At 41.6% G+C, this 16688-nt stretch overlaps 1 protein-coding gene across 1 annotated transcript in view; it reads right to left on the bottom strand.

Moving 5' to 3' along the window:
* The window catches only part of TCERG1L (transcription elongation regulator 1 like), a 1282749-nt gene extending 1269019 nt beyond the window's left edge, over nt 1–13730 (bottom strand). The window contains exon 1 of the mRNA XM_086920244.1: nt 13358–13730. Within this exon, the coding sequence (XP_086776370.1) occupies nt 13358–13621 (264 nt within the window). The 5' untranslated portion in view covers nt 13622–13730. The remainder of the gene's footprint in view (nt 1–13357) is intronic.
* Between the last annotated feature and the right edge of the window lie 2958 nt (nt 13731–16688).

The following is a 16688-nucleotide window of genomic DNA, read 5'->3' as shown; positions in this document are numbered from 1 at the left end:
CGAGCTGTAGCCGTATCTAATGTTTCCTATGGGAATTAACATGGAGAAAACCCGTTTTGGGACCCCTCTTTTTTCTCGGCACCCCTGCGTGCCGAATCACCCTGAAACTTTCAAGGTAGGGCTGACCGGAGGAGGCCACAAGTTTTGAAAATTTCGCAAAGATTCGTCAACAGTTGCCAAAGTTATAGGGAGAACAAAATATTTGTTTCCTATGGATACTAGGTCCTAACTATAACTACCTACTGGCGACCGCCAGTAGGATATTTATTTATATATATATATATATATATATATATATATATATATATATATATCAACACAGTCCAGGACCCCAAAATTGGAAATGCCACTCGGAAGCTGGTTATTAGACACTTCTTTATTGCAGCATGCCTGCGGATTTCAAACAGGAAAGCACTTCCCAACTGCTTAATGTGCCAAACGCGTTTCGAGAGTCACCAAGCTCTCTTCGTCAGTGGCTGAGAGTTTAAAATGAAGCAGCAGCATGTGTCCATTATTTAATGTCAAGCACCCGCCCTCCTTAGGGCGTGGCCACACTTAGCCCTCTGGGCGCTGTAGTTCTGAAGTTTTATTTTTCCAAGTGGATGCGCACTTCATTAAAATTATACATATTTTCATTCCAGGTGGGTGGAAGTAGAATCCCATTCTTTCAATTCGTTATGCTTTAGTGCTGAAATAAAGTGCGGGCTCGCATGCATACCTGGATCACATCACGCTCCCCTTCCGCCTTTGATGCTGTAACCAGTATGTCAGCAAAGGTCGAAATATTATCTCGAAGGGCTAAATCCGCGACCTGGGAGGCCGCTAAACATCAACACAGTCCAGGACCCCAAAATTGGAAATGCCACTCTGAAGCTGGTTATTAGACACTTCTTTATTGCAGCATGCCTTCGGATTTCAAACAGGAAAGCACTTCCCAACTGCTTAATGTGCCAAACGCGTTTCGAGAGTCACCAAGCTCTCTTCGTCAGTGGCTGAGAGTTTAAAATGAAGCAGCAGCATGTGTCCATTATTTAATGTCAAGCACCCGCCCTCCTTAGGGCGTGGCCACACTTAGCCCTCTGGGCGCTGTAGTTCTGAAGTTTTATTTTTCCAAGTGGATGCGCACTTCATTAAAATTATACATATTTTCATTCCAGGTGGGTGGAAGTAGAATCCCATTCTTTCAATCCGTTATGCTTTAGTGCTGAAATAAAGTGTGGGCTCGCATGCATACCTGGATCACATCACACTCCCCTTCCGCCTTTGATGCTGTAACCAGTATGTCAGCAAAGGTCAAAATATTATCTCGAAGAGCTAAATCCGCGACCTGGGAGGCCGCTAAACATCAACAAAGTCCAGGACCCCAAAATTGGAAATGCCACTCGGAAGCTGGTTATTAGACAATTCTTTATTGCAGCATGCCTGCGGATTTCAAACAGGAAAGCACTTCCCAACTGCTTAATGTGCCAAACGCGTTTCGAGAGTCACCAAGCTCTCTTCGTCAGTGGCTGAGAGTTTAAAATGAAGCAGCAGCATGTGTCCATTATTTAATGTCAAGCACCCGCCCTCCTTAGGGCGTGGCCACACTTAGCCCTCTGTCGCTGTAGTTCTGAAGTTTTATTTTTCCAAGTGGATGCGCACTTCATTAAAATTATACATATTTTCATTCCAGGTGGGCGGAAGTAGAATCCCATTCTTTCAATCCGTTATGCTTTAGTGCTGAAATAAAGTGCGGGCTCGCATGCATACCTGGATCACATCACGCTCCCCTTCCGCCTTTGATGCTGTAACCAGTATGTCAGCAAAGGTCGAAATATTATCTCGAAGGGCTAAATCCGCGACCTGGGAGGCCGCTAAACATCAACACAGTCCAGGACCCCAAAATTGGAAATGCCACTCAGAAGCTGGTTATTAGACACTTCTTTATTGCAGCATGCCTGTGGATTTCAACAGGAAAGCACTTCCCAACTGCTTAATGTGCCAAACGCGTTTCGAGAGTCACCAAGCTCTCTTCGTCAGTGGCTGAGAGTTTAAAATGAAGCAGCAGCATGTGTCCATTATTTAATGTCAAGTACCCGCCCTCCTTAGGGCGTGGCCACACTTAGCCCTCTGGGCGCTGTAGTTCTGAAGTTTTATTTTTCCAAGTGGATGCACACTTCATTAAAATTATACATATTTTCATTCCAGGTGGGTGGAAGTGAATCCCATTCTTTCAATCCGTTATGCTTTAGTGCTGAAATAAAGTGCGGGCTCGCATGCATACCTGGATCACATCACGCTCCCCTTCCGCCTTTGATGCTGTAACCAGTATGTCAGCAAAGGTCGAAATATTATCTCGAAGGGCTAAATCCGCGACCTGGGAGGCCGCTAAACATCAACACAGTCCAGGACCCCAAAATTGATGTTTATTTCATCTCACAACTGTATTTATGTGGGTTTGGTCTCTGAGACCTCTACACGTGAACAAGCTGCAAGGCAAAACGCGTTGTGTGGATTAAACCTGTGTTTCAACTGAAGGTGTTTTTGGACTGATTTCCTGAGAGCGTACGAACTTTGTTTGTGACAAGTTTGTATATATATATATTCACTGAAAAAACCATAGGTTATAGACCATATATAGTTAGGAATTCGCATTTACAAAACCTTATTTTACTCACACAAAACCATTGAAATTCCATATATAGTTAGTTGCACTAACTATATATCGCGCACCCGCAATCCACTGCTGATGATGTCACATATTACATCATTCATGACATGGTCAGTGACATCACTGATGACATCACTGATGACATCTCAAATGACATCACTGATGACATCTCAATTGACATCACTGATGACATCACTGAAGACATCTCATTTGACATTACTGATCACATCACTGATGATAGCATTCATGTGATAATACGATGAACCTCTTCAGACTCTAATATAACCTTAGATACAATCAGTGTAAACAGACACTCACAGACTGTCACTCATCCATGGAGTTACTCACACACCTAGTCAGTCATGCAAAGAATCAATCACACCTCCATTTCCTCAACTATACAGTTATACAAACTTTACTTATTCAAACATATACTAACACATATTTACTCTCTTATACAATCCCTGATACAAGTTCACAATGATCCATACAGCCACTCACACATTCACTGGCTCTTATGCACAGTTATTTATATATGTCAACTCTCACATGTACTGTGTTTTACATATGTACTTACTTTGACATGTAGCACTGAGATATCCATTCACTCACCAATACACTCATGCACACAGCCAACCGCCCATACAGCTGTTTCCACACGCACTTTTGAAACCATACATCTAGTGAATCAACTGCTCACACATCTATGCACAGAGTCATACACCTCCCAGCCACCCACACACACACTCAGTCTCCCATACAAATACTTGGGCAACCAATCAATAACCCATATAGTTACTCATATAGCTACTTATCAACACATGCAACAGTTTACAGAACAACAGACATAATGATGCACAAATTAAGACAGTTTAGTCACTAACCCATGCACTCAGTGAGACACATTTAATCACTCACTCTCACAGTCAGTCATGCACCTACTAAATCCTTCATCCAGACACTTATGCATCCACTCATTCTTCAATATGTAAGACATATTTTAACTTTACAGAAACATACAGTCACTGGATGTTGTCATCAGTGATGTCATCAGTGATGTCATTTGAGATGTCATCAGTGATGTCATCAGTGATGTCACTGACCATGTCATGAATGATGTAATATGTGACATCATCAGCAGTGGATTGCGGGTGCGCGATATATAGTTAGTGCAACTAACTTTATATGGAATTTCAATGGTTTTGTGTGAGTAAAATAAGGTTTTGTAAATGCGAATTCCTAACTATATATGGTCTATAACCTATGGTTTTTTCAGTGAATTTTAAAGGTTTTGTAAATGCTAATTCCTAACTATATATGGTCTATAACCTATGGTTTTTTCAGTGAATTTTCAAGGTTTTGTAAATGCTAATTCCTAACTATATATGGTCTATAGCCTATGGTTTTTTCAGTGAATATAAATATATACATACATATATAAACATATATCATCTGTATATCTATATAAATACAAACATAAATGCATGCATACATATACTTATATGCATACAGATGCATGTTATTTACATGAAAGTTGAAAAAACACTAATAAAAGCAAAGCTAAAAAGCCACCTCATTACAAACAGAATGGCTTTAACTTAAATGAGGGCGAGATCTATTGCATTTTCAATGCTTGTTTACTTTGGTTCCATCAAGAAGGCATTCAGATGTGTCACACATTTGCCATGAATTCTGAATGTTAGCACTCTAGTTGCACATTAGATCACTGTAGTAAAGCTACTGCTCACCAGGGACGTCTGCTGCTGGTATTCAAAGTGCATGTTTCAGTCTGCATGTCAGAATTTTTTTAATGAAATAGAAGAGGATTTGAGAAGTCACTCAAAATGATCCCTAATTTTTCTTTCTGAAGCACTAATCATACTTTCTATGGCAAAATTAACCCCCTCATGTTGTTCCTTTTTAAATTGAGTGTTTTCAGACTTACCACTTCATTCCAATCAAGATGGCTTCTGGTGTGCCATACTTTTGTCATAAGTAAGACTGTTAGCGCTCTAGTTGTTCTTTAGAACACTCTGGGACATTCTGTCATTGGGCTATACTTGGGGTACATCTGGGTGATATTTGGGCTACATTTAGGCTCTTTTGTCTCTGGTGGCCATCTTGGGAGACTGTATGTCAGAATTTTTTTAATGAAATTGAAGAGGGTTTGAGAAGTCACTCAAAATGTGCCCTAATTTTTTCTTTCTGCAGCACTAATCATAATTCATATGGCAAAATATACCCCCTCATTTTGTTCCTTTTTAAATTAAATGTTTTAAGAGTTACCACTTTATTCCAATCAAGGTGGCTTCAGGTGTGCCATACCTTTATAGTAAGTAGGACTGTTAGCGCTCTAGTTGTTCTTTAGAACACTCTCGGACATTCTGTCATTGGGCTATACTTGGGCTACATCTGGGTGATATTTGGGCTACATTTGGGCTCTTTTGTCTCTGGTGGCCATTTTGGGAGACTGCATGTCAGAATTTTTTAATGAAATAGAAGAGGATTTGAAAAGTCACTCAAAATGTGCCCTAATTTTTCTTTCTGCAGCACTAATAATACCATCTATTGCATAATATACCCCCTCATTTTGTTCCTTTTTAAATTAAATGTTTTAAGAGTTACCACTTTATTCCCATCACGATGGCTCCAGGTGTGCTATACCTTTGTAATCAGTAGGACTGTTAGAGCTCTAGTTGTTCTTTAGAACACTCTGGGACATTCTGTCATTGGGCTATACTTGGGCTACATCTGGGTGATATTTGGGCTACATTTGGGCTCTTTTGTCTCTGGTGGCCATTTTGGGAGACTGCATGTCAGAATGTTTTAATGAAATAGAAAAGGATTTGAGAAGTCACTCAAAATGTGCCCTAATTTTTCATTCTGCAGCACTAATCATACTTTCTATGGCAAAATATACCCCCTCATGTTGTTTCTTTTTAAATTAAATGTTTTAAGAGTTACCACTTTATTCCAATCAAGATGGCTTCAGGTGTGCCATACCTTTGTAATAAGTAGGACTGTTAGTGCTCTAGTTGTTCTTTAGAACACTCTGGGACATTATGTCATTGGGCTATACTTGGGCTAAATCTGGGTGATATTTGGGCTACATTTGGGCTCTTTTGTCTCTGGTGGCCATTTTGGGAGACTGCATGTCAGAATGTTTTAATGAAATAGAAAAGGATTTGAGAAGTCACTCAAAATGTGCCCTAATTTTTCATTCTGCAGCACTAATCATACTTTCTATGGCAAAATATACCCCCTCATGTTGTTTCTTTTTAAATTAAATGTTTTAAGAGTTACCACTTTATTCCAATCAAGATGGCTTCAGGTGTACCATACCTTTGTAATAAGTAGGACTGTTAGCGCTCTAGTTGTTCTTTAGAACACTCTAGGAGGCTGCAGTAGAACACAAAGGAATCAACTGACAGTCTCTGTCCTTGTTGGATGTACATGTTTTACTGAGAATGCCAGACTTCATTTTCACATGACTGAGAAAGATAATGTGAATTTACAGAAAATATGCTTTCAGTTTAGCTTATAGATCCCCTTTCAAACCACTGTGGGAAAATCATGAGATATTAGTTTTCTTTCAAACAATATTCATGATATCACAGCAGAAGGTTTTTTCACATGGTAAAATCACCTTAGAACCCACCACAATTCCTAAAACGAGTATGGTACCATCAACAAATGATTTATAATGTAACTAAAGTCCTAAAACCCTCTATTAACTACAATGCTTTTTAATGAGGTGCTATCATGTATATTGGTCCCAAGATGGCTGCCAACACTTCTTGGATGAAGTGCTGACAGCCAATCAGATCAGATGTGTGGTTAGGCTCCGCCCAGATATATATCTTTTTTTGAACCTAAATTACTCAAAATCCACTGGAGTACATATATTGAGACCTAGCAAAGGCACATCGGGCTAACAGTCCCTACAATTTTGCCAAGTTTCGTGCAAATCCATTCAGCCGTTCGAGCCAAAAGTGAGGCCAACCGCCCTATGGAAATTAACATGGGAAAAACGCGTTTTGGGACCCCCCTTTTTTCTCGGCCCCCCCTTGACGAAACCCCCCCAAATTGTCAGGGGCTGCTCAGAAACAAAATGTGCCATTTTCCTGAAAATTTCAGCCGATTCCGTCCACAAACGCCAAAGTTATTAGACATAGAATTTTCAAAAATCCCATAGAGAAAAAATCCTAACTATATATACCTACTGGCGACCGCCAGTAGGTAATATATATATATATATATATATATATATATATATATATATATATATATATATATATATATATATATATATATATATATATATATATATATATATATATATATATATATATCACAATAACAGTTGTAAATGTGTAATTGATGGATCAGCCACACTTTTTCCATTGTACAGGCATTTTTATTATTTGCCTATAACTTTGGACCTTATTGATGGGTGTGGAGCAACTTTGGCACTTGATTCGTCTAGTCAAATTTGAACCAGCATACCATATTCCAGGTAGTTCTTTGCTGGGATAACAAAGTTAACAAGGGGTAAAAAAAGGACATGTTTTCTCATTTTAGCTCTCAAAGGAAATGTACTTACCTCTACTGCGATAACTAATGAACTGTTTTACAGCAAATTTAGCATGAAAGTAGAACTATACTCAGGAAGTGTGCTTTTGTTGATTTGGTTTTAATCTGTTCGGTAATTCTGGTGATATTAACTTTGAGAAAGGTGCTGGGTGGAATTGAAAGTGTATATTGTCAGTTGAAAAGTCATGTTCTAATTTGCGTATAACATCATTCATGTTTGATGTCATGCATGAAATTTGACAGACACTTAGAAAGTAGATATTTCTATTTATGTGTTCACATTTGTGCAGGTCCGTCAAGGTGGGGTCGAGGTACCATGAAATGGGGAGGCAAAAACTGCTCATTGGCTATTAATGTAGCACTCAGTGATGGATCATCACAAAATTTAGCATTGGCTTGGAAGGATTAGATATTTATAGGTATGTCAATGATTGTGCCAATCCATTCTGAAGGTCTAAAAACGTCAGTTGTTTATAACACTATCTTGGCACTGTTTCAAAAATATTCATCAAATGCGCCAAGTAGTTAGCAAATTACACCCAGTGCAGGTATTTCAGGTTTCCTAAAGATCCAATTGGGGTAAAATTAAAGGAAGGGTGTCAAAAAAACTTTTTGATTCACTAATAAGTTTGGCGCCATTTGAGGTAACAGCACGTAATGTAGGAGATACACAGTACATTTAACCTTTCCCTTGTATTTTTCATTTTGTGTCATCAAATGGAGGCTGTGATGGCTAGAGCAGCCATGGAAGAAGGTTCGTGCAAGACACAAAAGAGGCAGGTCCCATTAACTAAACCTCATTCAGCAACTCTCTCCAAGAATGACATCATAGGATTACTTCAGAAGACAGGGCATACAGTGCTGAAAGTTAAACAGTATTAAATACCACACAACTTCTGTCTAATAAAAAAGAATAAAATATACTCTTGTCCAGGAGTAACATCGGTACATTCAAATAAAATATGCACTATGACAAGAAAAGCCAAATTAAGTTTTATAATCGGACAAATATGAAGGTGTTTATAACAGCTCTTTTGTTATGACAAAAGCCTTGATATGTTCAAGGAGAACTTAAGTTATTGTGGAGAGATAAATCCCTCGGCCACATTTTGTGTTAAATCATTTTTTTCTACCGACATTTGTCTTGATGGCATTGCCGAATAGTTTAACAATTTCTCTAGGTTCTGTAAACTAAGAGTTTTGACAAGTACCAACAAGTGCATACATTTTGACTAAATCGACAACCTGACATTTAACTGATTTGACTTTCTAAGTAACATCAAACAATTTTTTTTTTCTACCAGATAAAGACTCATTCACTCTCAACCTCCAAAAATTATCAGTTGGCACATCAATCCAATCTTTTCTCAAGTACATCTCACCCGGAAACAACCTGTTATGTCGTTTTCTACCCCTAAAGATTTCAAAAGGTGTGTAAACAACCAGTTTCTCTCATTCATTCTAAGTGATAAGCCATGGCTAGTTGTATACTCTCTTTCGGTGTGCGATTTAAGCATTCTAACATGCCATTTGTCTCTGGTGGTGCAAAGTACATTGTTTTACAGTTAATCCACAGATCTCAAAAAACTCTCCATCTCTCTTGAACAAAATCATACCTGAGGATCAGTTAACATTTTTATTGGAAAATCTTCACTTCAAAAAGCTCCTGAAGGAATTTCAAAACAGTACTACAAGTGATATCCCTCACACAAGTAACTTCTGGCCATCTTGAAAACATGTCACGCAACAATTAAAAACAGCAAACTATTTTTTCCCCTCAAACATCCTACTATTGCAAAAGACATATCCTCCCAAAAACCACTCAGACGTTCTCTACAAACCACAGGAGGACCACTGGTTTTCAACATTTTGTCACTGGCCAGACATTCAGAACAAGTGTAAATGAATCTTTTCACCTCCAAATCTCACAAGGCCACCAAAAGTTGGCATGGACATGCTCCTTAGCTTTATATATGCCAAAATGACCTTCATGAGCAATATCCAACACCTTTCTCCTCAATTTTGTAGGGACCAAAAACATGGTACTCCGGAACATTAAGTTATCTATGCAAAACAATTCATTTCTAATGTCAAAGTACGGTTGTACCACTTCCTCAAGTAATTTATTTTCCATCCACCCAACACTCAAAATATTTTTTACTTTTGCACAATAGAAAATCATGTGACATTTTGCTTTCCCAATCATCTTTAGGTATAAGTCCTTGGTTTACCAAACATACACTCTATTCTAACCACCCATCTTCGTCCATGCTTTCCTCCCTTGATATGGAATTGTCTTGTACAAGTCTAGACAAACAGTCTGCCACACAATTTACCTTGCCTGGTATATACTCTGTTGTAAATGTATGTTCCTGTAAATCCACTAGCCACTTCATTATACCTGCAAAAACTGTATCCAATCATTTTTTCATAAAAATCTTTCACTGGTTTATTGTCTGACCCAATAACAAAAGTGTTACCCCCAAACAAACCTCCTGTACTTTCTAACTGCACAAATAGCACCCACACCTCCTTCTTCTGTTACCGAATAACTGTGTTCAGCTGCCTTCAACATGCCCAAGGCAAAAGAAATAACTCTTTCTTTGATGCCATCCTCGTCACCAGTGTGAAGGCTAGACAGACTCGGAGCAAGGATCACAAAGATAGCAAATGAAGTCAGTCCCATTAATTGAACCTCATCCCCCCAAAATTTCTCTCTCTCTAATGATCATTCATGGAATCCTCAGCAAAGAGCATCACTGTATTCCTACAATTACATCATAGGACTACTTCAGTTGACAGGGCATGCAGTGCTGAAATGAAATCACTAACACATATCACTGGACCAGAGTAAAATGGGAGGACGAGCAAGTCTTACATTTCTAATAATTGCACTGTGTGCAAATCTGCACAATCTTTGGTAAGAACTATGGAGGATTTGTCTTCTCTTGGTATGCCAATATGAAACATTCAATTGGGTGTTGATATAGCACTGTTTGGTGAATTTACACCAAATATGGCAGGTAGCTATAAAGTTCCACCCAGTGCTGCTGCTTCATGTAACTCTAAGGGAGAACACAGAAAGGGGGTAAACCAATATGATTTACTAATACCGTTGGCACTGGTTGGATAGGCATGGAATTTGGCAGAGACCCGGTATAATTAGCCTACTGCTGATTTTCATAATATTCTTAATTCATGCAAGTCCATCAGAGGGGAGGCAGATTGATTGACTGGCGAATTTCAGGGCTTTTTGTAGGTTTACATTCACAGAACCATAACTGGCCTTTAAATACTTTTATAGATGTATCTATATAGATATGTATCTATACACAAATATGAATAGTGTAAAAGGTTATTTATTGCCACTGTTGAGTGTTGTGGGGAGGGGCCAAGACTCCCGAGAGGCAAAGCCTCGAGTGACTCATAATGTGCCTGCCCTCCTTCAACAATGGCAATATATGATACATTATACTCTGCTTCTGCATGTATGGTTTATGCCATCGCATTTGTTCAAGTACATTTACTTTTTACTAAATATATTTAAACAAAAGCAGAGTTGAAGGGATAATATTTCTAAACGAAGGAAAACCCACATTGAGAAAACTTCCTGGCTAGGATATTTCCTTTGGCACAGAAATTGTTATGTGCAATCAGACAGTACACTCTGCTTTTCTCAAGTCGGTGTTGCTGTATTGTGGTAACAAACTGGAATTTTACCTTTCCACTATAGTAATGAATGTGTTAATGTTCCTTTATTTATACTGTTTCTCCAAATAACTTAAGCTTGCGGGCCAAATGAATTTCCATTGGCAATAATCTATCTATCTATCTATCTATCTATCTATCTATCTATCTATCTATCTATCTATCTATCTATCTATCTATCTATCTATCTATCTATCTATCTATCTATCTATCTATCTGTCTGTCTGTCTGTCTGTCTGTCTGTCTGTCTGTCTATCTATCTATCTATCTATCTATCTATCTATCTATCTATCTATCTATCTATCTATCTATCTATCTATCTATCTATCTATCTATGTATCTATCTATCCACACACACACATAGATTTGTGCACAGAAAGTGTTTACTCATGAGCTGTATCTACGGAGCGCGTGCCAAAGCAGCTCGGTTAAAAATCACTGCTGACGAACACAATCTCAGGTCTCGTGGGGCGAATTCAGCGGTTACTCAGGTGGGAAATCTCACTTGGACATCCTGAGGTAGGAATCTGTATGTAAATTGAGAAGGGTTTCCCGAGTTTGGTAGGGGAGGGGGCTGTCAAATCAGGTTTGAGTAATGAACAAAACCGCCGGGGGATTTCTCAATGAACCTGCACTTCTCTCCAACAATATTCCATGCAATGCATCTCCCCTGTGCCTCGTGCTGCATTCATCTGTCCGTCTAGAATCGACTCGCTGTGATCATCAAGCACCAGTAGTTGAAGGCGGGTTTAAGACGTGCTTTGCTAACAGGACTACTGCAAATACGTAAGTCTGGACTCTGAAAAAGGAACCTATTACTAGCTACGATCCAAACTCAATGAATTGATACGAGTTTATTGAACAGTTCCTGGAACACGCGCACACCACGCACACGTGTTTTTTTTCCCTTTAACAGCGCTTCATGTCAACTAAATCATGTTCAGGCGCTTTCGAATTTACTGATATGGGGACCACGGCACTTGGAGAAAAAGCGGCTCACTCAGTATCACTCAAACAAATGGGCAGGAGGAGCCAAGATGCAAGCCAATATGTTCTGATGCTAACCCCTGGAAATAAACAGGCATAATAAAGTAACTGCCCAAAGGAAATCAGTCACTTCTGGATGGCCAATCAGCGCTCTCCCAGTGAGTATACAAGCAAATCATAATTCGAAAAATAAGGAATCGTCAAGATACTTATTAAACCCATTTTAGAATTGTTAGTTTCGCACTGTTGTTTTATGTATTGTGATGTGTAGATATTTTTAAGGCATTGCCTTTTAAAATTGCCCCCCTCAGCCCCTTACTAAGCACTACATCACTTGGTAAACAGTTGGGAAAGACCCGCCGCGCGGCTGGGTGCAAGCCTGCAAAGACAAGCGCTGTGATGCTGCAGGTTTCTAAACATCTGAGAAACATGACTGGCTGACATAAAGTACCTCTAGCGGCAACTGCCTGGCACGACACCGCACATGCCACCCGAAAAGCAATCATCGAAACAGGAAAAGGAAAGAAAACATATGAAAAAGATAAATTTACTCTCAGGTTATTATAGTATATGTGTGCGTGTTTATCTGTGAGGAATAGAGAGGAGTACAGAGTCATATCAAATAATAATAAAAATGGATAAACAAATAAACCCAGAAGTGCTTTACTGAATGATCAAACATGCCTCATGATTATTTCATACTGTTGAGAGCTTTCCCGTCTGAGAGCCCAAATGCTCGTTCCAGAAAACGGATGCCTCTTTTGAGTGCAATAATTACCAACCGCAACCTGCAATTTACAACGCAGCTTAATGACCCCAAACCACTTAGAAAAGGGCGGATATATTTACTTCCGTTTTTGTTCATAAATGACCTGGATTCTGACACACGTAACTAGCTATTCTATTTTTTCCCTCATGCATTCAAACAATACAGTTTCTCTACAACCTGCCAATCAAAAAGCGTTTACTGTGGTGACATTCTCAATAGTTTTCCATGTCTGTGTATGGCACATCTATTCTGTTCATTTCAAGTGTAGGCGACCACCCTCCCATGGGGTGGAATATGTGTCCACTCCCTCGGTGTTAATGAGGTTTGAATGGCCAGTAAAGTATGATTCAGGCGACTGGACTGATTAGTGAATTATGGGGAAGCGTAAGGGGAACGGGATATCTGATATTTCGTTGTGTGACCCTCCTGTAAAATCAAAGGTGGGTTTGCACCGGGCACATAGGATGGCTGTAAAACTTCTTGGGACCAGCGCCCCCGGGATTCTGAGCAGACTTCTCTCCATGCAGTGGGTATTCACAGCAGACATCATAAATAATGAAGAAGGCGCGAGCTCGCATCTCTGATCTCTGTCTGATACGGTCCCCCCATCAGAAGGAAGCCACGGCGGACAGTGGTCCAGGGAAGATTACCTGTCCATTGGGCAGAGAGTACTGATGGACAGCAGGCTCGGGCGCGGAGGGCACGGGCATCAGCGGCAAGAAGGGGTCGCAGGGCATCTGCCAGCTGGGTATCCCTTGCAGGAAAGGAGACGGAGAGGAGACCAAGAAGGGCGGGGGCACGGCACCTATCCGAAAGAGACCCGCAGGGGCAGGGAGCATCCAAATCCAGGGAGGCGCTTCTGCGTTCATCTGCCAGAACACCGGCTGCCGCTTGAATCTCGGTACAGGGAGCATCCTACATCTTCTGCGCCCGCAGCTGGCGGTGACTGCGCAGCAGGGACTGGCACAGGTCCGGCTCGGGGTGCTGCACCGACTCCGACGGACGAGGCAGCCTCTGCCAGGAGATGCCCGTCCCTGCTGTAGTGCAGCACGCCGCTCTTCAGCGGAGGCGGTGTAGCACTGGAGGGGAACCTCCAGCGGTACTCAGTGGCTGCCCTGCTGCAAGTCCCCGCCCTCGGCCCCTCCCACGGTCCCGCCTGTTGGCTGCGGGGCTTCGAGTATTCGTGCTCCTACACTGTCCAATCTCCGTACGTGTCCTGCAGGCTCCCGGGGGCAGCGTCCTCTCCGTTTTTCGTGTATCAACCGACTCCTCCACTTATTGGGAATTTCCGTAGGGTCGGGTATCCCACACTACGCGAACTTCCGAGTTTTTTTTTCTTGCTTGCCATCTCCCTGTGTCCGAACTGCCTGTCACGGCACTGTTTAGCGGCTCCCTCCACCCATCAGTGTCTACGCGACCTGCCTGTGGATGCGCTGCTTATAGGCGTCTCCGTATTTTGCCATACATGTTTCCCACTCACAGACTGACGCTGTGCTGCACAGGTGAAGCAGCGCCCTAAAACCCGACCGTGAACATCACAGTAAAGCTGCCACCGCTACCTGTACGACTACCATTATCTCGCCAGGCTGCCTCTGACCAGATAGCACTGCGCCCTGACAGGCTGAGTTTGAATTTCCACCTCCCAGGACGACGGACTCGTAAACTCTACCAGGGTTTGAAATCCGCCGTGCGCAGTGGTGGATTTCAAAACGCTACTCAGTAGGGCTCTAAGACTGCTCTTGTCGGATGAGTTTTAGATGCAACACATTTTACTGTGCAATCCGTCAACCCTGTATGGGCACTTGGAATGTACGCCCAATGGGGTACATTGCTGATGCCCACCACGCTGTCCCATTAATGCAACGTGGTTGTGCCACAGCACTTTAGGAGCGGTATTACCCACACTTTCACGGAAGTCCAAAGTCGCAGCTAGAAGGAATAGGCGCGGGTGGTGTCAGGGACTCAGAAAGTAGCGAGGGCCCAATAACAAGAGCAAATGAGGGATTGGCAGAGCCCTCTGCTGAAAACACAAGGGGAAATTCGTGGCTTGCAAGAATGATTAGACAGACGCTTTCAGGTGATGTCAGGTGTCGATAAGATGTATTCCAGCCCCGAATCCAGAGGTCTGAACCACTCTGCATCGATGGCACCATTGCCGCGCGCGATACTGACAGTGCCTCTACGCAGAGGCGCCTCGGATGAATACTTTGAGGCCCCTTCTCGATGGTGGTAGAGCAGTAAGTGCTGTGGGAGCTATAATTGTGATACTGAAACTGGTTCGAATGAATGAAGTGAAAGAGCAGAACCAATTTGCAGGATCCAGCAACGTCCGTAACATCCATAGAAAGGTTTTGAGAACACTGAAACCTGTGTCCGGACATTGTCGTCTGTACATCATTTAGTTAGTCCTATAAAAAAATGACCAAATGATGATTGTAATGGAGAGGTGTGGCTCAGCGGCCAGAGTGGCTGACTTCGGAGCGTTCGATACCCGGTGGCAGTTCAGCTCAGCACCATGTGATTTGGGGCAACGGCTCCCTTTATCTCCCAGACGGCTCCAGCACCTTGAAATCTTAAAGGGTGATTTGTTCGATTACAAACATATGAATTACAATCCCATAAAGTGAGTGGCAACTGACCAACCATTTGAGTCTTTTAGACTGCTTGGATACAGCAGGCTGAATGAAGCTGATGTGGTGTAGGGTGTGGAGATTCAGGTAAGGATGGGTGTAGGGCTGAAGAGATGCATAGGAGGTGTGGATGGCGGATGCTGCACCAAGAGAAATAAAGGAATACTGTGGTGGCAGAGAGTTTGTTCTCTGGGATGCTCCCAAAGTAAAACTAGTGCCAGTTGTGTGGCTGAAAGTTGCACCCTTGAAGAGCTTTTATATCAAGTTGAATGAGGAGTGGTGGCATCCTACAGGAGGAGGGGGTAAAGGTGATCTCTTGGAGAGTCCCCTCTCCCTTTCCTAGTCATTGAAGGAGTGGCTCTACTGTGGAAGTGGCCATGGGAAGGCCAGCCAGTTTGACTTCTGTCTGGTCTGCAGTTCATTCACCAGAAAACATAATAAACCAAATCTATAGCATGATGGGAGAGAGATGGACGAAGTCAAAATGCGTGTAGCAAAGATCCCAAATCCACCCACAAAATCTAATCGGAAGTGCAAAAGTAGGAGGAACATGATTGTGGTCTGACCTAGGAGGAAATTTTCAGTCGGCCAGAAGGAAGTTTTTATAAGTGTGCAAAATTCTGCAACTATCATATTACACTCTTTAGGCACATCATGATAAGCCAGAGGAAGACCAGGACTGTTGTAAAGCAAACGTTTCCCCACTTTGGAAGAAACCACCCCATCTATATTTTCTGGAGAACAATGACCTCAATATATGAACAGAACAGTCTGCCAACTTCAGCTGGGAATGCCAGGGGTCAAGAGAACATCTTCATTTGAGGCCGGTGGGCATTGCTTGGGGCAATGAGGAACATGGCCAAGAGAGCTCAAATGCAAATAGACATTTTTTGGAAGCTTTGTGAACTTGATGGTGCTAATGTACTCTCTAGGGTTCTATATACTTTGACATGGCATTTTCAACGAGAATGGGAGAAAAAAGAGAAACTAGTATCATGAAACATTTTACTTTTAATGATGTTCTTGTACCAGTAGTCTGCACATGTTTAAACCAACTCACGGCTCAGAAGTTTGATAGAATGTGATTTGTAGAACTCCTGACTCTTCATTAGGATTGTGAAAGGAGGGGGATGAGTATAATGTAAGCTGCTGAAAACTTCCTTCTCTTTAGGAGACACTACCTTCTCTTTAGGAGACCAAGGGAGGGCAGGTTGTGTGAAATATATGCTAATATATGCTAATCCCTCCAGGACAACAACTGGGATCTGCTTTTCTTAACTGAAACCTGGTTGAATGAGACCACTAACCCCACCATTACTCTTGCCTTACCGGACGGCTACAGCATCGCCTG

Source organism: Lissotriton vulgaris, chromosome 5 (genome assembly GCF_964263255.1).
Source record: "Lissotriton vulgaris chromosome 5, aLisVul1.2, whole genome shotgun sequence".
In the NCBI taxonomy this organism is placed as follows: Eukaryota; Metazoa; Chordata; class Amphibia; order Caudata; family Salamandridae; genus Lissotriton; species Lissotriton vulgaris.
Note: the sequence above shows the minus strand (reverse complement) of the source record. Positions and strands in the feature narration are given on the sequence as shown.